Source organism: Equus przewalskii, chromosome 1 (genome assembly GCF_037783145.1).
Source record: "Equus przewalskii isolate Varuska chromosome 1, EquPr2, whole genome shotgun sequence".
NCBI classification, from domain to species: Eukaryota; Metazoa; Chordata; class Mammalia; order Perissodactyla; family Equidae; genus Equus; species Equus przewalskii.
Window position 1 is genome coordinate 84,936,864 of NC_091831.1, and position 23,865 is coordinate 84,960,728.

General features: G+C 49.8%; 1 protein-coding gene and 1 long non-coding RNA gene across 4 annotated transcripts in view; one reads left to right on the top strand and one right to left on the bottom strand.

The window, feature by feature from the left end:
- The window catches only part of GRID1 (glutamate ionotropic receptor delta type subunit 1), a 671,187-nt gene extending 650,234 nt beyond the window's left edge, over positions 1-20,953 (top strand). For 2 of the 3 annotated variants that reach the window (XM_070616293.1, XM_070616296.1), the window contains 3 exons: positions 2,869-3,035; positions 9,406-9,646; positions 20,255-20,953. In XM_070616293.1, the coding sequence (XP_070472394.1) occupies positions 2,869-3,035; positions 9,406-9,646; positions 20,255-20,683 (837 nt within the window). In that variant the 3' untranslated portion in view covers positions 20,684-20,953. Of the gene's footprint in view, positions 1-2,868; positions 3,036-9,405; positions 9,647-9,906; positions 9,998-20,254 lie in introns of all 3 variants that reach the window. The other variant, XM_070616307.1, reaches the window with a different exon arrangement.
- LOC139082887 (uncharacterized) overlaps positions 15,671-23,865 on the bottom strand; it is a 109,679-nt gene continuing 101,484 nt past the window's right edge. Inside the window, exons 6-7 of the long non-coding RNA XR_011539229.1 lie at positions 17,070-17,186; positions 15,671-16,370 (exon numbers count right to left, since the gene is read on the bottom strand). This is a non-coding gene — a long non-coding RNA (uncharacterized lncRNA). The remainder of the gene's footprint in view (positions 16,371-17,069; positions 17,187-23,865) is intronic.

Here is a 23,865-nt window from a genome sequence, read left to right on the forward strand (position 1 = left end):
CAAACTTTGTGGACAAGCAGCACCGGATAAGAAGGTGGTTACATAATTATTGGGGGCTATGTGGAAAACCGGTTCAGATCCTAGAAAAGGAAGAGGCACATCTTAGAATTTTGGGGGGTGCGTTGAGCTCATTCTGCATGGGGGCAAGAACAGGGTCTGTATAAAGGGGACATGAACATGATGGCTGGGGTGTTTGGGTCTCTTATAGTTGGGATCTGGAGTGTTTCTGAGAGCATGGTCAGACCTAGGAAGCCTCCTGTCTTATACTGGGTCTGTTACACACTGGGAAGCCTGGGGAGATGTCTGCAAGGTCCAGAGAGTTTTCCTGGAAACAGATGGACTTAGGAAGCCCGGGGAAGGTTTAGCTTCTGCATTTTACTCAGCGTGGCTCTAAGAGGGGAGGATCTAGGAAGCTCTGGGATGCTGAGGAGGGATGCTGGGGATTTGGTATATTTCCATATTTCCACAATCTACTTTGGTCCCCTGCAGTTGGAGCCTCTGATTTGGTTCACGTGTGAGATGTGGCATGTCAGCCTCTCCATTCTGGCATTATCAGGTAATTAGGGATCCAGCCACAAGCTTCCTGAAGCAGACATAAGATAGTAAGTTTAATCCCTGTTTATGAATGGGGAGATTGAGTGTCTGGGGTCATTCAGCAGCTCCAGAAAGAGATCTTCTACTTTCCCCTTGACAACCTTCCTGGATAGCAGGGATGTGCGGCTGAGACATTGTCAGCATCCCTTCCATATGCTTCCTGCCTTCTCAGCTTAGGCCAGAAGGACTGTAAATGCAGCTTCCGTCATGCAGCTGTGCTCACCTGTCACTCAGCCCAAACTGGAGTCACAGATGCTTATGACTTGTAGGAAGCCAAGCACCCCATTGAAGTGTCCATGCCAGGACTTCACCAGAGTCACTTTCTACTCGATCTGGGCCAGCTTATTTCTTTTTCCTTCTTGGAACATCCCTTGAAAGGTAGAAACAAATCTGATCTTAATTCCTCCTTCAACATGACATGCACTTTTGAAATCGTACAAAGAACAATGTCTGATTGTCATGTCGAATTGTGAGCATGGATGTGAAATGCTCCAAAGTCGGACTGAAGCCAAATATTAGGTCATAAGTCAACATTTTGCTGAGAAACTCGGTTACTAAGAGGTTGGGAATTTATATCTTTTCATGAGAAAACATGTTTGCCGGCAGGAAAAACTTTCAAAGACTGTTATCTTCCCATGTGGAGGGAGAGAGATGTGTGTAATTTTGCAACCTGGGTCAGAGTCCTTTGGGACTTCTGAAATTGGCTTGGCCGAGGTAAGAGGCTTGATGTAATATGTGGTTGCTCCCTGAGGTGAAAGCCAATGGGTGGCACAGGTGTGTGTCATTTTTTAGAAGGTCGTTGGGCAAAATTATGTGAATGGCTAGGAGCAGCCTATTCCTGCTGGGGGCGGCCACACTCTACCCAACAAATCCTTCCGATGAAAAACTTCTGGTGAAAAAATGAGCCATTTTGGGCCAAGGACACTTAGGGTCGCAAAAGAAGTGAAATCTTAACTAGCTTCATCTAAGCCACTATGGCACTCTTTGGAAAGTGTCAATGAACATGAACACTCAACTGAATAAAGGCAGGAGACCAGAACAATGCCCTTGACAATGCCACGAAGCTTGTAGCTTGCCACTTTGGCGGATCATTGTCTGTGATGTTTCAGCCATGCCACCAAGCCCTGACTGAGGTCTTCCAGCATCCTGAATGAGCTGTGGTAGGAGGAAAGGAACGGGCAAAGAAGCGTCTGTGTGCTCACCATAGAATTAAAACCAGGCACTTTGCTGTGTTGAGAGCATTACGCTCTATTTTAAGCTGGCCAAGTGCCAATGTCTAGTTTGCATCTTCTTCCAAAAAGCAGAGCAACTCACATTCCTTCTGAGTGCCCAAACTCTAGGCAAAGTCAGAATTATGGCTCAGGATAGAATTGAGTGACTGCTGTGGGTGAGTGTGATGGTGTGAGACTTCCGCTATGGCTGTAGATGAATTCCTGATGAAATAATCTGCAACTATAGCATTGATATGGAAACACTGACAGGAGAAATCTGCTCCTGTGTGTGGTTGTGTGTGTGTGCACACGCGAGCGTGCACATGTATGTTTGTGCATGTGTGTGTACCCGTGCATGCATGTATATATGTGCGCATATAAATGTGTGTGCCTGAGGGCACATGTATGTGTTTGTGTATGTGTGTGCACACTCTCTTGTGGGCAGTGAAAGGCAAGTGGCAGAAACCCAGCGTGGCATCATAACAATCAGGACCCTGTCCTTAATTGGGTCTCCTTCATGCAGAGCAAGCCTGCGACTTAGGTATTAAGTCCTGGCCATTTGTGGGTGCTGAACCTAGGGCCATCTCCCACATTGATCCTAAGCAGGGCTCAGTCAAGTTCTAGGTAGAAATATTAAATGGAGACTATTATTCTCCTCCTAAATCTCTGATCGGAAAATCTCAATTCCCTGGGGTCAGACTTCCTGTGTTCTCCAAGATGAGTCCACCAATCTGAGAAACAGGTCTATGCCACTGTGACCAGGAGTCGAGCCTTAGAGCCCACCTACAGCTCATCTTCCCCTCCTTTCTTTCTGTGAGATGTGCTGCACCAGAGCCTACTGAGGCAGCATCACACCCTTTTCCGTCCAACCACCATCAGTGGCATCAACCAGTGGTGGGATTTGTAGCCAAAAATATGGGAGGAAAGTTTGCTGTGCTGGATGATAGGCAGGAGGATCATTCAGAAGGGGCTGCTTCAAATCCCACCATTGCGATGACTTGCCACTCAAAACTAATACAGCAGGCCACGCCCACCTGACTTCACGGTGACTTTGATCTTTTAGGCAAAGAAGGGGAACTACGCCTTTCTGTGGGATGTGGCTGTGGTGGAGTATGCAGCCCTGACGGATGACGACTGCTCTGTGACCGTCATCAGCAACAGCGTCAGCAGCAAGGGCTACGGGATCGCTCTGCAGCACGGCAGCCCCTACAGGGACCTCTTCTCCCAGAGGTAGGCACGGCCAGCGAGGTGACTCCAGCAGCCGTACTGGAGCTGGAGAGTTAACTTCTCGTGGGGGATGAGAGCAAACACAAACTTTATTCGTCACATTTTCCTCAGCACCGACTATGTATCAGCTTCTTCCTATCTCCAACTAGTCCTGTGCCCAGGTCCTGGGATAAAGAAGAGGAAGCCTAAGGTCCCTTCCCATACAAGCGTGGATCTGGGTGGAAACTCTACTGCGAGTAGGTGATACCAGCAGGGCAGTAAGTGAGTCAGGGAGGATGTGCTTGGGGAGAAGGAGGGTAGAGGAGAGCATCTGACCAGACCCAGGGGGCCAGAGAGGACTTTCCAGAGGAGGTGACACCTGAGGCCTGAGGGGTGACTAGGAGTTAGCCAGATGGGCCCAGTAATTTAAAATTAAAGGAATAATTAATTGGATCTGGCAAGGGCCTAATTATCACTTTTTAAGATAGACGTATCTGCAAAGTGGGAAGAGTCAACGTGGAGACTTGAAAAAAAGTGGGGTCAAAGGGGCATCTCCACGTCCACCTGCACACGGGCTGATGCTGGCTGCTGGGTAGGGAAGGGACCAGCCCTCCACTGCGGAGAGTGGACAGTGGCTAATTACCTGCCTCCTGCCCATCCTCCCCAGATCAGCTTCCTAGTAATGAATCCTAGCATATGTTTTGGGGGGCAAGTGGGGAGGGGGGCTGTGTAGACAGAAATGTTCCAGCTTAAGCAAAGGCACATGGACACCCCTTGCCAGAAGTGAATACAGTGTGTCTCGGTCACATAGGCCTGGTTAGCCTCCCGTGTGACCTGGTGATGCCAGTCCAGCACTTGACCCTGATCTCTGGACCCTTGGGCATGATCAAGTTTCCAAGAGCTCAGTCTGGACACCTGGCCGGCCTCCCTGAGAAAAATTCTCTCTCATCATCCCACCCCCATTTTCTGCCGCAGGGGCTTAACTTAGCCCTTGGCCAGGGGACCTGGCCTTGCCAGAGAAGGTGAAAGTAAAGAGCATGAGTAAGCTCAGTGCCTTTTCCTGTTATCCATCCTGCTAACAGTCGTCCTGGTCCCTAGTTTAAGCCTTGAACCCAATACTCACACATGCGTGTGGAGTGACATCTTGGTAGACAAAGAGCCCAGAGAGGAAGCTCTAAGGACAGGCTCAGCCCTGGTCTACCAAAATCCAAAATGTGGCAGAAGTGTCCATGTGAAAAGGCCAGCATGGTGCCCAGACTTAGGGGCAACCTCCAGTTGCCTAATTAAAGCAAGCATTCTAGTACCTTTTGGAGTATTCTTTTGGAGGGACAAGAGTTCTTAGAGATCACCCCTTTAACATCCTCAAGAAGCTCAGAGAGGGTAACTGACACTGAGGGTCACTCAGCCAGCTGCTGGCAGAGCTGGGACGAGAATCCAGGTCCCCTGAGCCCCAGTGCTTTGCCCACATTGCTGTCGGCTCTCTGAACCCTCCCACCTCCCTTCTCCTACCTCCTAGATGTTGATTGTGCTCTTCTGATCATGAGCACCTCAGCCTACGCCCCATCAGAAAAAGGCTGAAGAGGAGGGCAGGTGACCCATCCATTCAGTGGTTCATTTTCAAAACTGGGAAAAGGAATAGAACTAATTAGATTACATGAGGCTTTTGGATTTTCTCTAGAATTTAGTCATGTATACATTCCGTGCCTCCCTTTGCTCCCTGGAGCAGAGAGCGATGACAGGAGAGAAGGGGGAGAAGTGATTTATCAATTACTCAGATTAAAGGCATGAAGAAAGAATGGCTTCTCTCCAGGATGTGTAATATGTTGGTGGTGTTGAGATTTATGGCAGTTGGTTTTTCAAGACGGGAGGCTCAGCACATTCTGCAGATCATTAACCTGTGAGCTCCTCTCTGGAACAGATGGTAAGGGAGCTCGTGGGGCCAACACAGCAGCCGCACCACCAAGACAGCTAATGTGCCCCAAGACAGTGCTCACGGAAGCACAGGGGCCCCAGCGACGGAAGCTTGGAGTCCCTATGCGCTAGCGCTGCTCAGAGATCTCCTGAAAGTCTGCTGCGGTGAACATCCAGGCGCTAAAGGCAGGAGCGAGCTCCGTTCATGGCTGGGGTACTCACTGGGGTCAGGGAAGCAGGGGCTCAAACTAGCTGGGAGGAGGACCTGAGAATGCTCAGCCTGGAGAAGAGGAGTGGGACGGGGGTGGTTGCTGGCCTCCAATATCATAAGGCTTGTTGAGTGCAGAAGGACTTGGATGTCCTTTGTGTGGCTCCAGAAGGCAACGGACTAGGTTGGGGCATGGGGTCTCGGAGAGGCTGGCTTGCCCTGGAACAGGCCTGTGCATTATCTATCCACTCGCTGACAGTGAAGTTTTATTAAAAGTGTCTCCCAATAGAGACCCTGTGGACTGTTCCATGATCCCAGTGGTCACCATACACAAAAGTCCAGTTTCCTTGTTATTCTGGCGAGAAGTAATTTATTACTCTTTGCTTCCATCCGAAGGCCATGTGCTCTGTCACTGTAGGTAAATGTCCCCAGTAGGCGTGCTGGTCTCTCCCACGATTGTCATCTGTCTCTGTGCTGCACCCCTTCTGGGCTGGAAACACCTCCCCTCCCCTCCCTGGGCAGACGGGTGTCTATTGAGGGAACACTCACACCTCATATTGCCAACTCACTGCTGCCAATGGGTGGTTAAGAGGCTCCATTGTACGGTGCACACAGCGCTGTGAGCTGCCCTAGCTGTGACACGCCCCAGAAGAGGAAGGCGGTAGGTCCAGGAAGCAGTGCTCCATACCATTTACAGAAAAAGGGTCCCGTGTAAATAACAGAGCCCAGGCTTATCCGGAACTGCTGTAACCTTCTTTCCCTTAGTCCTGGGAACTAAGCTGTTGCCTTGAATATGGCTATGCTCCCTTGCTTTGGCAGAGGACAGGATCTATGGGCTACGATTTACGTGCATGTATGGCGGTGGTTGAGTGCTGTCAGCCTTTTGTGGACCGTGGCATGCAGAGTGGGCATTCAATAAGTGTTTAACAACTTAACAGCCATTTGTAGCGCACCTACTGTGTAGCAGGCTCCACAACTATTGACTGAGGGAAAGCACCTGCAATTATATCTGTCTGGGAAAGAGAACAACTGGCTTCAGGAAGTGGCTATTATTGCTCCAGCTTACGCAGAAGCAAGAGTATAGATTATCACCGTGTGCATTAGTCTAGCCGCGCGCCGGGAGTCACTTCGTGCCTGGGACTTGTTTTATCTTTCCTCTGTCGCTTACATATTTAAATTTTCTTTTTGGTTTGTTTGTTTGTTTTTATTCTATGTTTCCCGGTAAATCTCCTTACGTTCTTCCTGGAATAATATTGGGCATAAAAGATGCATACAATTATAAGGAGCAGGAAGAAGAGAAGCGTCAGCAAAATTCAGGAGCGTGCCCAATGCTGCAGGCAATGAGCGGAGGAGTGGGCATCCAGCCCCACAGCTGTGCTCGGGCCAGAGTCTCGCCATCCCTTAGGCTAGAACCTCAGAGTTCTGACTTAGCAGCCTGGCGTTCTGGAAAGAGCGTGGCCTCCCGGGTCAGCACCACCCAACCCTGAAGAGCATCTTTGCCACTTTCCAAGTGTGACCGTAGGCCGGTCACCTAGATTCTGCACCTCAGGTCTTCAACACATAAACCAAACATAGTAAGAGCTACTTTGAAGGCCATTATGAGGATTAAAACAATGTAAAATGGTCAGTCCCTGCTGTAGTCTCAATAAGGGGCAGCTATGTACATGCCAGACCGTTAGGGCTCTTGGTCCATATGGCCATCAGCCTGGGCAGCTATCAACCAGCTTTTGTTGGGCTCTTATGATTTGCCAGACCTTGAGCTGAGGGGTCCACATGTGCATGTGTTCCCTGCTTTCATTTTGTCATAATGATTGTGCCAGGTAGGTGCATTTATTATGATCTCAGATTTCAGAGATGAGAGAGCTAAAGCTGAGTGGTTTCATAATATAGCTAGAGTGATGGCAGCATCTGGGCTTGAGCTGATGTCCATCAGAGCAGAATCTGTGCCAATGAACACAAAGCTCTGCTGTGTCTCCATGCTCTTCTCAAGTGCCCTGGGGTCCTGCGTATTCAGCCCTGCGGTTCCCATAATGGCCTGGAGGCCCAGCTTACTCAGCCCTGCTGGCAGAGACTTAATTAACATCTGGTGAGCATGAGCCAGTGGACATACATCAGGAAGCTTCCTTAACATGACCTGAGCCACGTGGAGGTAGCGGGACACTGCAGCTACCCAGTTAATCATGGGGTGTGCCATGCCATAGACTTATGGTGCTCAACAGCATACCGAGCACAACCCCAAGCCACGCAAATACATGGATAAATATATGTTTCGCTCAACGACCAAGACCCAGCATACACAGTCACATTCTAAGCCTTTTTTGCTGATCCGTGTCCTTAACGTGGGCACTTAATGGGTATTATCTCATCATCTCACCATGTCCATTTTAGTTTAGAATAGTTTCATGATTCAGCTGATACTTTCACAGATTTATTGATGCTGCAGACGTCTACTGATAGCCCAGGTTGTGCCGGTCACTGTGCTTGCTCTGGGGAAAACGAGAGTAACCCAGAGTCCCTGTCTTGAAGGATCTGCTCATCCACTGGGGATTGTGGGTCTGTGTTGCAAAGATAAGGAAGCCGAGGTTAGCAGGGGCATCACTTGCCTGGGGAAACCCAGCTGAGATCTGGTGCCTCCAAAGCCTGTTCTTTGCACTGAGCTAGGCTGTTCCCAGCCAGCAGGAGGCTGTGCTATGCTGGGCTCATGAAGCTGATGGGTCAGGGGATGCCCTCTGGGCTGTCACCCACCCTCTCCACCAGTCACAGCCCCTGCATGGTAATTGAGCTCAGCCTTAGCCTGTGGTCATAGCTGGCCTGCAAGCAGGTCCAGGGCAGAGACTGGCCAGATGGCAGTGAGCTTGTGGCTACGAAGAACCGGGGTTCTCGAACTGTGCACACCCAGGGGGCTCAGAGAGGTCACTGAAGGTGTTGGCAGCTGAATAGATCACCATGGACCAGGCTTAAAGAGCCCCTTCCCCAATGGAAAAGCTTGGATATGAAGAGCCTGGGGACCACCAGCTCCCACCAGCTCCCACCACTCACTGCGTTACAGAGGAAGTCCATGAAATACGGCCACAAGGAAAACTGCTATCCAGCCAGCTACATGGGGAGGACGGGAGCAGCAGGGGCTTCAGGCAGAATAAAATCCTGGCTCCCTCTCATACCCTCTCAGAGCTCATGTTCGTGGGCTCTGCCTGCTCTGCTTTCTTTGTTTCACACCGTCCTCCTCCTCGCCCACTGCTCTCCATCCTCACTGGCCACATATTAGCCCCTCAGATGTGCCAAGTACGTACTCCAGACAAGACTTCTAAACAAGCTTCTAGTCTTGAGAAGGTTCTTACCCCTCCTCATTGAATGCCATCCTTGTCAAGCACAAGGTGACCTTGGTAAGCTATTTCTCCTCTCTGTGCCTCAATTCCCTTCTCTGTAAAAAATGGGAAGATGGAAATAACCATCTCAAAGGGGTGACATGAGAATTAAACACTATTTTTCAAGTACTTAGGATACCTCCTGGCACACAGCATGTGCTAGACGAGTGTGAGCTATTTTATGACGAATTTTCCTTCAGGTTTCTGCTTACCTGTCACCTCCTTGATGCGGTCTTCCCGAACCCTCCGGTCTGGGGCACCCTCCCAGTGCGCCATTCTTAGCACTTCTACTTTCCTTTCATTGTATTGGTCACAACTTCTGTTTGCACACTGATTGCTCTAACTGTTTTCCTGTTCGTGTATGTGTCTCTAGACTGCGGGCTCAGCAGTGTTGAACATCGTGCCTGGCCCAATGCAGGTTCACCTCAAGTTGAATGAATGAGTGAATGATTTGGTGAATTCTAGTGGGAGAGACTTAGGCTATAGTTATTGAGGTTTGAAAGAAAGCATTTTCGTAAGCATGGACATCCTAAGCCCACAGTCTGAGGGTCTGCTGCATCCATTTCTGTATCCCCTAATTTTATCCTCAGAGCTTGCCCCAGGGTCCCATGTGAAGGGCCCTTATGTGCTCTGCTCTTGAACTCTTTCCATGGGCAGTGGGACAGGGTGGGAGAGGGCACTGAGGCTTTTGAGGAGGAGAGTGACAAAACCAAATGTGTATTTTGGGAAGAGTACTCTTCCTGTGGAGTGGAGAACGGATTGGGAGGAGAAAAGGATTGGGAGGCAGAGGGCCGCTGTGATGGTTCAGCATTGTCTGCAGAGGACCTAGCATAGTAGGGAAGGGGCCAGGGCCCCCCTGGCTGTGTTCATGATGTCAGTGGCTGCGGCTCACCTGGACTGTGTCTTACAGGATCCTGGAGCTGCAGGACACCGGGGACCTGGATGTGCTCAAGCAGAAGTGGTGGCCACACACAGGCCGCTGCGACCTCAGCAGCCACGCCAGTGCCCAGACTGATGGCAAATCCCTCAAGCTGCACAGCTTTGCCGGGGTCTTCTGCATCCTGGCCATCGGCCTCCTCCTTGCCTGCCTGGTGGCCGCCCTGGAGTTGTGGTGGAACAGCAACCGGTGCCACCAGGAGACCCCCAAAGAGGTCTGTGCCCTGGGTCCTGTGTCTCTTTTCCAAAGCCTAGAGGCAGGACAGTCACCCTGGGCCACTCGGTGGGCGGTTTGCTCCCAGTTAGTATTTACCAGAGTCACCGGTCTGGATGCTGCAGTGTTTTATATTGGGGGATGCTGTCATTGCTTTATTTTGATTTAAAGGCCAGAGGACAAATGTAAGGGATGTTTTCATGCTTGCACAAAGTGCCAAGGCACCAGCCATGGCCACTAAAGTCCTGTATTTATCTATAGAGCGGGTACAGCATGAGCAGCGCCAGAGAGCCCTTCCCCACCCTGCCCTGCCCATGTGCCTCCACCCTGACCTGGAGAGACCAACTGTAGGGTAAGAGAGGAGACTGCATTCCTTCCTGGTTCTCTTTGGCTTCTCCCCAAGGGCCATGGGGCCCTGCTCTCCCAGCGTGAGTGGGGACTGGCCCCTGTTCCTCCTACCACCCCTTCCTCTCTCTCTCTCCCTCCTCCTTGCAGGGCCCGGCCTGGCCCATGTCCCTCCAGGGCACCCCCAGCACAAGGAACACTGTGGCTCTGTCCAGACTCCAGGTTCTGGGCACACCTCCCTCCCTGTGCGCACCAACCGCAAGCTGATTCTGCCTTCACACTTCCTTCTCACTGGGGTTTTCCTCTTCTTCAAGCTCATTTTGTTTTTTTATTTGCAATCTTCACCAAGGTCCCCTGGAGACAATTCCTCTAAGGGAGGGTGGCCAGGAGTGTCATTTGGTGATGATGCTCTACCAGCAGAAACACACACATGGGCATCGTGGCCCAAGCCCAGCTACTCCATTGTAGGGTGTTGCTATGTGCTGCATATACCTCAGCTACTTGTACAACCACAGCTCCACTTATACTTATGTTGATACATTTCAAACAAGAAGTAGTAAAGTAACCAAACCAAATCCAAGGAGGCAGCGTTGCAGTGGCCACCATCTCTGCAGCCTGGAGAGACCGGCCAGCCACACCCTCCTAGGTCAGTCTGTGATGGGGCCCCGGCAGGGATGGTGGTGAGGACATGCTCTTCATTCATTTCAGGCAGTGAGCTCTCTGTCATCACACTTCTTGCTGGAGCGAGCTTGCTGTTTGCCTCAGCGTGTCTGCAATGTTCTGGGGACATCCATCTTCCTCTTGTGCTTTCTGTATACTTCCATGTAAGGAAATGCAACACCTGGGTCTCCCACAGCCTCTGTGGCTCTCCTGTCACCCCCGGGCCACAGGAGAGAAGGAGGGTAGAGATTTAAGGAAAACCCGCTGAAAGGAACAGTTCATGGTTCCATCCCAAGCTTCTGCTCCTGGAAAATTTTCTAGAAAGAAGTCGCTGGGAGGGCCAGTGGATGATTCTGATGTGTGGTTTTAAGGAAGGGCCACAAACAGCTACTCGTGTCAGCTCTCTTTCTATGTTGTGGCCAGGACACCTTTCATCCGCTTATCACTCAGGTCCATCTGCACAGAAGAATCAGCGGGCAGCCAGAGTGGAGTGGCCCTGGAGCCACCCCCAGTAGGACTAGGGAGGACCAGCTCACATGGCTCCCACTCTCCTTGTTGTTTGTTTTTGGTTGTGTTTTTTGCCTAAGTCTGCAGCCTGATTTCTTCTGTGCAAATGCCCTCTGGATCAGGGGAGCAGGAGGGGTTTTCCAGGTTGGGGAGCATCGTATTGCCATGGAGCAAGCATTGCGCTGTCCTGGGATGGTGTGGGCAGAATGGGGGCCCAGGGGACACAGGCTCAGCCCTCCAAAATGTCTTGTGAGCCAGGTACTGGGAGAGGCCATCCTTCCTCTGGTCTGGAAGTCCTTGTCTGCTTCCAGTCATGTCCCTTCACATCCCCTACATCAGTGTTTAGTGACAGTGTTCAGCCTGGACAGCACAGAATGAATTGTCATGATGTGTGTGTGTGCATGTATGTGTGTGTGTGTATGAGAGAGAAGGATTGAGAGACAGATTGATCATTGGAGAGACACAGAAGGCAAAATGAAAGAGAGAAAGACAGAGAAAGACCAGGAGACCAAGGGATGACCTAGCATCCTATCTTCCTTTCTGTCTTCTGCATAAGCCCATAATCACAGGCACAAGAGAAGATGAAAGACATTGGTTCAGCTTAGAAAACGTGGAACTTTCTTCCCTGGGCTGCCAACCTACTTCTAGATAGGAACGAGGACCGGAGAAGAGACAGGTTGGAAAAGCACACTAGCTGCCTTTCCTCCAGCCTCTTCTGGGTTGCTAAAAAGAGCTACATAGTAAAAAAAAGAGGAAATATTCCATCTTTTTCCTATTTTTATGGGTTTCTGATTCTCAAATGAAATTTTTCTCTCTCTCCCCTTCTTCCTTTAATGACTCTGCCTATAGCAATACTGCCCCTGTCCTCAGGGGGCTTACCTCCACATAGGTAGATGTGGCAGAGATGTCAATCCATCCTGTTGATCAGAGCCATCTGGAAGCAAGCAGAGGTACCCTGGAAGTTCTGAGGGGTACCCAGCCCAGCCAGCGTGTGGTGGGGCATGGAGGGTAGGGGTACTAGTTAGTGAAGAGTTTGTAGGGCTTGGGTTTGTTCGAACTGACTGTTGAAGAATTGGTACAAATCTTAGAGCTACAGATGAGGTTGGAAGTTCCCCTCAGGCAGGGTGAACAGCATGGGGGTAAACAAAGCCACCACCCCTCCCGGAGCTCTGCAGGCTGGAGCATCACCATCAGCAAGGAAATGGGGGTGGAGGAGGCTGGGGTAGGAAGCAGGGCCTTGCTCTGAAGGACTCAGATGCCAGGGGGTTTGGACTCATCACAGAGGGAATAGGAACCAGGAAAGGGGTTGAAGCAACAGGATTTTAAAAGCATATTTGTTCTCCTTTTCTTTGGTGAGGAAGATTCTTGCTGAGCTAACATCTATGCCAGTCTTCCTCTACTTTGTATGTGGGATGCCACCACAGCATGGCTTCATGAGCACCTGGGATCCGAACCCACGAACCCTGGGCCACCAAAGCAGAGCGTGGGAACCCAACCACTATGCCACCAGGCCAGCCCCTAAAGGCATATCTTTAAAACCTTCAACAAATAATGATGGTATTTCATCTAGGACTACTTTGTGTTACTGGTTGCCCATGTTTTATGGAGCAGCATTTGCAATTAGGCGAGAGTGTCTGGTTAATCTTAGAATGCTTCGTTTTGGGACATTGGCCATATTTCTTAAGAGCTAGAAACCTGTCTTTGGGTGGCGTCCTAGTCATGTTTAATGGCTTATGCTGGGATGTCTTCAGCGTTTAGACACCTACTTGAGGAAGAGTAGTAATGTGTGTTCAACCCCTTAATATTCATGTGGATTTGAGCTCATATTTTTTTCTAAGGAATCAGACGATTATGTAGTTACCCAATGCAGGTGATGCGCCAAGCTCCGCAGACGCAGTCAAGAGCCACTCGCTAGATTTATGGGGGAAGTGGAGCCATTGCTCTGAGAATAAAATATTCATGAAATAAAGATGAGAACTGCACAAATAGGAGATGACATGAGGGGTGAGGGATGAATCATCCGTCACTAGGCTGGGAGCTTGGAATGCTTGTTGCTTCCTGCCTTGCCTGCCCTCCCTCGGTCCTGCTTCCCCCGTAGACAGGAGCTGATTGGGGCCAGGGTGGCCAGGCAGCAGTGGCAGAGTGGCAGCCAGGCCCCTCTGCTCCAGCAGGTGGGCCGGCTTCCATCTGCATGCCCCTAGGATGCACTCCTGCTCACCATGGAAGATTTGATCCTAGAAACACTCCCTTTGGCTCAACACCCTTCTCTGCCTCCACTCCTCTGATGCTTCTTCAACGCCACGTAGAGATTTTTCTCTCCTGTATCTTTTCCCTGCCCATTTATGCCAACCTCATAGTGTCACCCTGAGGTTCAACGAGGGAAGATGTCTAAAGTGACTTATGCAGCACCTGCCCCATGAGACTGCTTGCGGATTGGTGGCCAAGGGGCTACTCCCTTAAAGGACCTTGTGATGGGCAGTAAGGGATGTGAGGATGATGAGTCATGTCTTAGGGCCCCTTCTCTGTGCCAGGAAAATGACATGTTATCTTCTTAACTCTCCTTGACTCTCTTCAATGACATTTGAGGAAGGCATCTGTCTCCCTGGAGGAATGGAACTCAGAAGTGGCAGGAGCTGAACTGAGATATGAAAGATATGTCTGCTACTTGGCCTTCCGTTGGACGTGTGCAGGAGCAGGCGTTCCTACCTAGCATTTGCTAGAGGGTTTGGAGAAGGAAGGGTGTAACTGGGAGGCCTTCCCTGAGCCAGGCTCCTGGCTCCTAGCAAGGTATTTACATACTCTGGACCCCAGTTTCTCTCTTCTGCTGAAAACTAAATCTGGCCCAATGGTCACACTGCTGACATCAGACCACTTCGCATGAGGGTGAGGAGAGCAAGTGTGTGTTTCAGCCCTTAGCCTGGAGCCTTCCAGTGAGAAAGCACTGGACACTTATCAGACACCAGTGTGTATCTCAAACCCAGCTCAGACATCACTTCCTTCCATAAAACCTCCCCTGCCCACCTCCACGGGTCACCTTTCTGTGTATACACTCTTGCTGGGTGTGACTCTGAATTGCCGCTCATGATTTACTTGCCTGTCTCTGCTTCAAGTCTGCTGGCGCTTCCCCACCCCTGCTTTCCCATCACTTTGCCCAGTCTCTGAATGAGTGGAACCTCTTGTTAAGGGTGATGAATAAACTGAATTATTGAACGCCTGCTATGTGCCAGGGACCAAGACGGGTACTTTACCAAGAACACTAGCCCATCAGGTAGTAGGAGCTCCGAAGTGTTTATTGAATGAATAAACCAGTCTGGGCTCCTGTAAAGAAAACGTTATTAGTGTTAAATTGTTGTGTAATCACTGCACTTGGATCAGTGGCTTCCAATTCTGTCTGCACATCAGAGGTGATTAATCCTGGAGCTTTTTAGAAATACAGATGCTTGCGCTCTGTCCCCCAAAGCGTCATATTAGGTAGATCTGGGCAACTATAATTTCTAGAAGCTCCACATGTTCTTTTGATATCCTGCCAAAAATGAAAAAACTGGGCTGCACCATCCCTCCAAGAGGAAATTGGGAACGCACAGCCTGGAATAGTGGAAAAGGTGTCAGGTTTTAGAGTCAGATAGATGTGGACTCTGATCCTGACATTCCACTTACTGTGGAATTGTGTCAACTTGAGCAAGTCTCTTCACCCCATGTACACAAACTGTGACCACCTGTGATGGGAGGTGTTCACGAACTCTCTCTTCTCATTGCCCTCCCCTACAAAATCTGCGATGGAGCCCATCAGAACTTTTTCTCGTGATGATCTGAAACCCTGCACTGTCTCCTGTGACCACTTCATTGACTTAACGTTCAGCTTCTTTGCTCTTACACAACCATTACTCTCAGACCCCCAGCCCAGCCCTTTGGGGTGGGGCAAGTCTTTGGAGCAACACTTAAGAAGATCAGGTTGATGGCATTTCTCCTAGCTGTTGGGTCTCACTTACCACCTAGTTGGTCCCAGTGGTAACAAGAGAACGCCTCCTAGAAGCATTCCAGTCAGGTGGGAAGTCCCACACCCTATTTTATTCCTGCCCAACTGAAAGTAGGAGCCGTTGGACTCCAAACAAAGTCAGTTCTAATGAGTCCCACGTGTAACTGGCTGTTACAGAGACGATAGTTGGGTTAATTACTGCTTTCCAATACACTGTATTATTTCCACATTGGTGAACAGCGACTTAATTACAGAACTTTATCTCTCAGCAAGACAATGCCTCAGAGAGGGTCCCTAGTAACCTCTGTTGGTGCATCTGTCGTTATGTTTAATAGGAGGTGAGAAATGCAGGGCTGGAATTTGGCTGGATTCATGGATAAATGCAGTCAGTGAATTTTATGTCATATTTAGGGATGTCTGGCTAGGTCAGTTACCTCCAGTAAATTAATGCAGGCGCAGCAAATTTCCAAGTCTGTCTCCACAGCTGTCATTACCTGGTTGAACACCGAAACCTTGAGATAATGAGGATGTAAACTGATGTAGTTCACATAAAAAAGTCTATTATTTGAATTTGCATAACATAATAGAATGCCCCATTTTGTCTAAAATATAGATAATTATTCAAATCACTCCTACCTCTTACCTTGAGCAGGCAGATTATTTCTGCCTCCTCTTTGCTTGGCCACGGGCCACCAGACATGACTTAGTGTGCGTTAAATCTGTGACCTCGGGTGGTCCAAGGAGACAGTGCTTCCAGAGCTTCCAAGCAAAGAGCTTTTCTCCAGTTCTCTGCACTGCATCTCTGGTCCCCAAATAGCGGCAGAAGCAGGCAGCTTAGAGGACACATCAGGAGCCTCGGAAGGAAAGGGGCTGCGTCTGTTTTCCAGAGAGGTTATGGAGGCATCTGCTTGCGTTCTACCCATTTTCTTACCAGGTAACTTAATTAATCAATATAGGAAGCTCATGATGGCACCCTGTTCTTCCAGGGTGTGTTCTTGTGTTGGGGCTACAGACAGTAATAGAACTTGAACAGAGCGAGGTCCCACTGGTGTGGCGAGGATGAATTTCTCAACTGCCATTTGGGGTGTGGAGGTGTCCCTGGGAAGTAAGTTTAATCAGTGTGGACATTTTCTCTGTGTCCTGAGATGGAGAGGTTGCAGGTTAATGAGTAACCTCAAACGGGAGTTGAGACCCACTGCACAGCTGTGCAATCCTTCTTGGAAATGCTTCCTTTGTCCTTAATTTGAGGCAAGAAAAAAAATATATGGATATAAGAAACTATTTATTCAAGCTCTTTCCTCCAAAAAGACTGACTCTAGGGAAACTGGGCTGCGTCGACTCCCACACTCTGGGCTGGTCTTTATTCTAGTGCTTTGATATTACCTTATCAACTGCTCACAGCTGCCATATCCTGCTAGATCGGTGCCTGTGCCTACCACTTCTATTAGCGCCACCCGCAAACCTCCTTTCCCTGTGCCTCAGTGGGGAAGGACCCCTTCTCAGAGACCTCCCTAGCTCACATTTTTCTTCAGAGGATTTTGGTTGGTTGGTCTTCCCCCAGAGCTCTGCCTATGTTTTGTTTCCCTGGCATCTGGTAGAGAGAGCTCCTTCCACTCTACCTCCACTCTCAAGTCTCTGCCTCCCTATGGCCTTCTTGGACAGGAAGCTCTCCTTTCTCTACCTCTAGACCACAGCAAAATGTGGAGCATCCCCTGAATACTTGTCCTGGCCCCGTGTTCAGTTGACTCTGAGAAAAAGGGCCAGGCTCTCTCTTCTAACTGCCAGAAGCCAGAGTGAACCCTACTGGGACCAAGACACTCACCTCCCCCTCCAAATTAGTCTACTCTTCAACTTTACTTCTTTCCATCCCCAAAAGCATCCTTAAAGCCCTGAAAAGAAAATAGAAAGGAGGAAAAGGCAAGATTATGCAACTCACCAGTTCTTCCAATGATCCCAGGACCAATGGTCATCAGTTTTCCTTCCGTGGAAACTCTAGGCTCTGCGAGCAGAAGCAGGGGCATCGGCTCGTCCAGTCTTCTCCAAGCTTTGCTGGCTGCAAAGAAAAGAGAAGGTTACATTATTAAACTCTAAAAGTGTCTGAAGTTCACTCTCAATTTCTCCAGCTTCCAGGCTCTCTGGTACCTGTCTTGCACCCTTCATACAGTTTGAAATGCAAGTAGCCTGTAGATATGCATATTTACCAACAGAGCTGTGGCGCTGACTTGGCTAATGCAGATGAAAGAGCTATATCAGAAGCTTATCAGGAGCTCAGAGCAGCCTTGAGGAGGCTGGAGAAGCAGGCTGGGTGATGGGCAGGAGTTAAGACTTGTCCAGAGGGTTGGAAGGCAAGATCCAGGAGGATGGCCTCAGAATAGAAAGTTTGGTGGAGCACTACCGCTGTAATGGATGGAACGCTGAATATTTTCTGTCTCTTAGTCTCTTTGTTCAGGATTCAGATTCTGTCCTATTGTCCCTGCTTGGGTCATGGTCCTGCCTCTTGGCTACAGGTGGACAAGGCACCTGTCAAACTGTTATCTAGTGGGAAAGAAGTAATTCCCCAAAAGCAAATAAACTATGGTCTTCTTGGAAAGGGAGAATTGATGCTCAGTGGCCCGAAAACAGCCAGTGCCCCATATGGCAGTTATAAATACTATTAAAAATAGTTTCACATGCAAGAATAAAAAGAAGACGGATAAATAAAACACAGCAAGGTTCTGCAGAAGTGGATCAACCATGCTGTAAGGTAATTAAGATGAGAACTTGAAGTTGGTTGGTCATATATTTTGCCAGTTGTTGAAGGAGTCAGTGAAAGACAGTGCACACATCGTGTTTAGCCAGGCTAAGTAAAGGCCTCGTATTCTCCAGCTACTTCTTCTAATTTCACCCATGACACATGCCACCCAGGGGTGTCCCCAACTCAGAGCTTCCCTCCCAGCATCATGAGCTGAGCTCTGCTGTGTGGGGCTTCAGTTCACTGGAATCTTAGCTCTGCCCGTGGGACTGTAACAAGGATTTCTGATGTTGTCACCAGACACTGAGCCATACCCCATGGTCTCCTCCTCCCTCAAACCAGTTGGCTTTCTTCTCAGGTTTCCTCTTGGGCTGGAATGCATTCTTTTTTTTTTTTCCTAAGGTTCTTTCCAGTTCCCTCCCCACATTTCTTTTTTTTTTTAATCAATTTTTTTGTGAGGAAGATTGGCCCTGAGCTAACACGTATTGCCAATGTTCCTCTTCCTTTTCTTTTTTTTTTCTCCCCAAAGCCCCAGTACATGGTTGTATATCCTAGTTGTAAATCCTTCTAGTTCTTCTATGTGGGATGCCACCACAGCATGGCTTGATGAGCACTGTGTAGGTCCGCGGCCAGGATCTGAACCAGCGTACGCCAGGCCGCCGAAGCTAAGCATGCAAACTTAACTGCTACACCACCTGGCTGGCCCCTGAAATGGATTCTTCATTGTCTTATGAGTGTTGTCAGTTTTCTTGTCCTGGGAAGGGTTCTGGGAAAGACAGCAGGGGTCCCACCAGAAGCCAGGCTCTGTGTGCCAGTTTTATGAACTCAACAAAGCTGTGGAGAGAGCAGTGGCCCCGCGTTCTCCATGCCAAAGGGTGTTAGGAGCAAGGAGTCAACTTACAGAGGCAGCTTCCTTGCCTGAGAAATGCTGGGTTGAGACTTCTTGGGGGTTAGCCCCATGGTTGGACACTCTTGTGAGGCGGGGCTCACATCAGGTATTTAGGGTTCCCACTTCCTGGGGGGACCCTTCTCTCTCCAGCCCCATAGGAGCTCAAATCAGCCAATGAAAGGCACTTAGACTTGTGTGGTTCCTTCTTTGTTGTTGTTGGTTTTTTTTTTTTTTTTTGCAAACACATTTAGGGCTTCTATATTTCATGATATTTCTAACAACCCTCCAAGGAGGGCAGCAGACTGGTCCCTCTGTCTACTATGCTGGTGCCAACATTAGACAGCCTGTGGTGTTCCAGCTCTGAGTTGATCTCTGACATGCCATTTCTCTTGGAGTTTGACATCAGGGAAGCGTAGGCAGTAGGCATGACCTTGCCTGGCACGTCGGCACTCATGCTGCCTGAAAATAGGTTGGCAACTTCTAACACCTCGTCAAGGAGCTGGGGTGGCTACTCATGGACACCTGGAATGTGTCCCTCCTCGCCGGGGGGAAACAAAGAAGTAGATGACATCCTCTTGGTCTTTAAGGAGATTTCAAGCAATTTTGCCTCCTTGATTTATTCTGACACTGCAGACAAAACATCAGGTTATTTGAAAGGAATGATGTGTGTTCTATTTTTTTTCTTAAGTAAATGAACAAACAAAATCATTTCCTTGATGCCATTCAGCATACGGAGAAAGAGTCAGGTGTGAGGGTCACTCATCTCGGCAGCCTCAAGCCCTCATGATACCAGGAAGGTCAGCCGAGCCCTGGGAGGTCCCTTCCTCATGCCCCCGCCTCATCATCCAGGAAAGAGGCCTCGTGAGCCTTCCAGACACAGACCTGCCTCCTTCCTGGCTTCCCTGGAGATTTTGCACGGGGACAACAGACGCCTCAGCATGAGGCAGGACTTCACTCTCTGCTCCAGGCTCCCAGTGCTGCCTCCAGTTCACTGTGCTGTGATTCTGGGGAGGTCACTGACCTTCCCGAACCCACGCCTCCTTTTGTATAAGGTGGGGATGGTCAAGCCAAGTCTTTGGAGCGCTGTGAAGTCTAAATGGCAAATATGGGGGGCACATTAAGGGCTCAAGGACCATTTCGTTTTATTCCCATGGGACTCTTTTCTTCTCCCTCTGTCTCTGCCAGTTCTTCAAAGCATCTTCTCCCAAGGGTTGCTCTGGGTACGGCAGCAATTCTAAGCAGAGTGGAGAGGAGGGGCCCATCCTGCCAAGGCCCGTGTGCTGGGTCTTTGCTACCTAGGGATGGTGTCCTAGGCTGCTGGTTTCCCAGGTAACTGAGGGCTGGCCATGCAGTTGAGGGGAGGAGGGAGAAATGGGGGCATGCTCACCCACTGTCTAGCAGGCTGAAAAGGCCTGGGGTCTCCAGGCCTCCCAGAGTTTGTAGAAAGCCAGCCTTGGCTCACATTAGGGCTCAGCCTGACCTCCCTGTGCTTTCCCGCCAGGATAAAGAAGTGAATCTGGAACAGGTCCATCGACGCATGAACAGTCTAATGGATGAAGACATTGCTCACAAGCAGATTTCCGCAGCGTCCATCGAGCTCTCGGCCCTGGAGATGGGGGGCCTGGCTCCCAGCCAGACCTTGGAGCCGACGCGGGAGTACCAGAACACCCAGCTCTCGGTCAGCACCTTTCTGCCGGAGCAAAGCAGCCATGGCACCAGCCGGACACTGTCGTCAGGGCCCAGCAGCAGCCTGCCGCTGCCTCTGAGCAGCTCAGCCACCATGCCCTCCATGCAGTGCAAACATAGGTCGCCCAACGGGGGACTGTTCCGCCAGAGCCCGGTGAAGACCCCCATCCCCATGTCCTTCCAGCCCGTGCCTGGAGGCGTCCTCCCAGAGGCCTTGGACACCTCCCACGGCACCTCCATCTGACCGTGCTGCCCTTCCACCCACCCGACCAGCAGAGCTTTTTAATACGAGGAAACAGCAACACCAACCACACACACACGCACACACACACACACATACAAGGACTCTTTCATTTTTCTTGTACATACATGTAAATAATGACAGAATGGAGTGGGGTAAAAGTGTATTTTGAATATTCCCAATTTTCGAAGTCAGTAAAAAAAAAACACAAAAACTGTATGAATGGCTTTGTAAATTTTGTTCTATATGAATAAAAAGGCAAATTACTTGTGATCATTCTGAAGTGCCAAAGAAGCCCCCTGTTCCTGGGCTTTTCTGAGGGCAGGAGGGGTGACAGGTCAGGACCCCCATCCTGCTGGGGGAGCGGGGAAGATGACAAGCTAGTCCCTTTAGAGGCGCCCCCAATGCTGCTTGCTGCCATGTCCCATGGTTTCCTGCCATGTTCCTCCACTCTTGGACCCTTGTTTCTTTTTAGTCCTCTCAGTAATAAAGGGTGAGCCTTGCGCCAGCATTGACCTGGCCCCTGGGTCACTGTGCTGTGGGGTGATCAACTGTTCTCGTCAGCCTGGGACTGAGGAGGCTGCTGGGACATGGCAGTTGTGGGCAATCTGGGAGAAGCTGGTCACCCCACTGCGTGCCACTGCAGTTTGCAGCGTCCTGTGGGCCTCAGAGAAGCGCCCATACTGAGGTGACGGTCCCTGAGCGCTTTGATGCTAACATGCTCTACGGTCATCCTGTTGGCCTTGTTTTTTTGCTTTCTTTTCCTAATTGGAAGAATCAACAAGTGACAGAATTTGAGAGGAGAAGGGCAGGCCCCATCCTTGCCCGGGGGAGGCTGGGCAGAGGTGGGCTTGGCCTTGCCCATGGGGATAAGGAGATGCCAGGCCGGGTATATGGACCAGGTGAGGTGGTAGGAGGAGAGGCCAGGTAGATGGAGAATATTCCCTTGGGTTTGGGACCTGTGGTCCCAGGTGAGTGATGAAAAAGTGGTCACTGACGCAGCGGGTAGAAGCATTGTGATCAAAGCATCCTATTGGAAGAGAGGAGGGAGGAGCCCAGGTGAGCGCACTAGTGCCCTAGGGGATGTGGAGCGCAGGAATAGATAAAGGGGCTGTGTCCATTCGGGTAGGAAGGAGCCTTGGCTCTTAGAGAAGGAACAGCATAACTTTGTGTGATGTGAAGAGGAGTAACTCCCATCCACAGGGACGTAGCCCAAAAACTGAAAGGATGTCTCTGGGTCTTAATCCTTGCAGACAATCTGCCAAACAGGGCCAGACCTGGCCAGAATCCTCACTCCCTGCTTTGCCAACTCCTCCTGACCAGAAGCCCTCAAGCAATGACCCAGGCCCTAGCAGGGGCCCTTCTGGCTGAGAGCATCATATAATCTCGGAGATTCCCAGGCCTACCCCTGGGCTTGCGGGGAAACTGCTTCTTAAGGCCAGCACGACCTGACAGCCCCACCTCCCTCCATTGCCCTTGCTGGGGCCATTGAACTATAAAACCAGATAAAGAAGCCCTAGGAGCAGAGAAATTTGAGTAATCTAGCTGTATCACTTCAGCTTTCCTCCTTCTGAAGACAAAAGTAGTTCTGCTCTGTTAACCTGCCGGAATGGTGAACACAGCCCACATTCAGCACTGAGAGGAGTGGGGCTCCCCGCCCCAAACCCCAGCAGTAATCAGGGAGCTGAGAGCCCGGGTCTGTGGTCATGGAGAAATAAAAAGTCCTATTGATTGCCTCTCCTCTAGCCTGGTAGAGTTGCTCCAGAGATGTATTTATTAGGGTGATAACTAGCCCAGGATTGATTTCTTTCCTAAAGTCCCAGGTGACATGATTGAGCAGTAAGGAATGGCTGCATCACGTGGTCAGCTAAAGGCACCATGGGGAGGACAGGGTTTATAATTATGTGATTTATCTCTGATATGAGTGTTACCGAGGCAATCCACTGACATTTCTCCAATCAGAGCCTGTGGAGCCAGGAGCTGGGCGCCCGCGCTTGGTGACGCCTAGATGGGCTCCGGATACCTTGAGAAAGAGCAGGCTTCATTTCGTTTCCATCAGCTCTTTGGGAGCCCTGCCTTGGATGGTCAATTTTTTCCTATATATTTCTCTATTTTTTAAATCAAATTCTGGGGTCACTGCCTTATCCCACACCCAAGTCTGTTTTTTTTTCCTGAGATGACCTAAGTTCTAGGGTATACGACGGATGTCTTCTTGGACAGCTTTGCTTGGAATGGGTGTGAGAGAGAGGAGAGAGATGCGGGGGTGGGTGTGTATGTGTGTGTGAGAGAGAGAGAGAGAGAAAGAGAGAGAGCGAGCGAGCAAGCACACCTCGAAGGAAAGGTATTCTGCTTACAAAAAACGTTGACGCCTCATGGTGTTTGTCTTCACCATGTTTACCTTACTTTTGACATTTCCTACCCTTGGCATGAGGGGAAATGATTGATATTCAAGCAAGTTCTTCAGGAAAAAAAAATCTTCCAGGCTCAGATTTCTGTGTCAGCTCAGAATGTATCTTTTTTTTCATGCTTTACTCTTTGGATTTATAACTCTGTTTAGACTATTCCATACATTTTAGGTATATTTTGTGCCTTCAGACGCTGCAAATAATAATCAGCCTTTGGATTAAAGTTGTTTAATAATAAAACGTGACTTTGCTCCATACCCTCTTCTTCTCTGGGGTGAAGCAATGCTATGGGCTTGTTCCTGGGCACACCGCGACCGGGAGCTGAATTCGGTCCCATTGGCGTGGCCGCTCATGAGTGAAACTTCTGTCACCCGGTGGGTCTCAGATTTGCCTGGGGGTGGTGTCACGCCCTCCTCACCCAGTGTGTATCCAGAGTTCCCCCTACATCGACCAGGGAGCGATATGAGAGACAGGCTGAATAGAAATTCTAATTTTTGGTTAACCTAACAACTTCCTGTAAAACACAAGTTCTTAGAAAACTCCTAGGAGAGAATTGGGCCATTCCACACAGAGAACTGCTCCCACAGCCTTGTGGAATGAACATCCTTTTTAAGTGTCAGCTAATTTTTTCTTCTCTCATCTCTACACTCACTCTGGAGGCAGATAAGTTGCTTCTCTGTGCTTAGGGCCTCAGGGTGAAGGGGCTGTCATTCTTTGAGGACCCTCAGCTTGGCTTCACAATATTTGGCCCTCAGGGGGTCTGTGGGTACTATTCTTCAG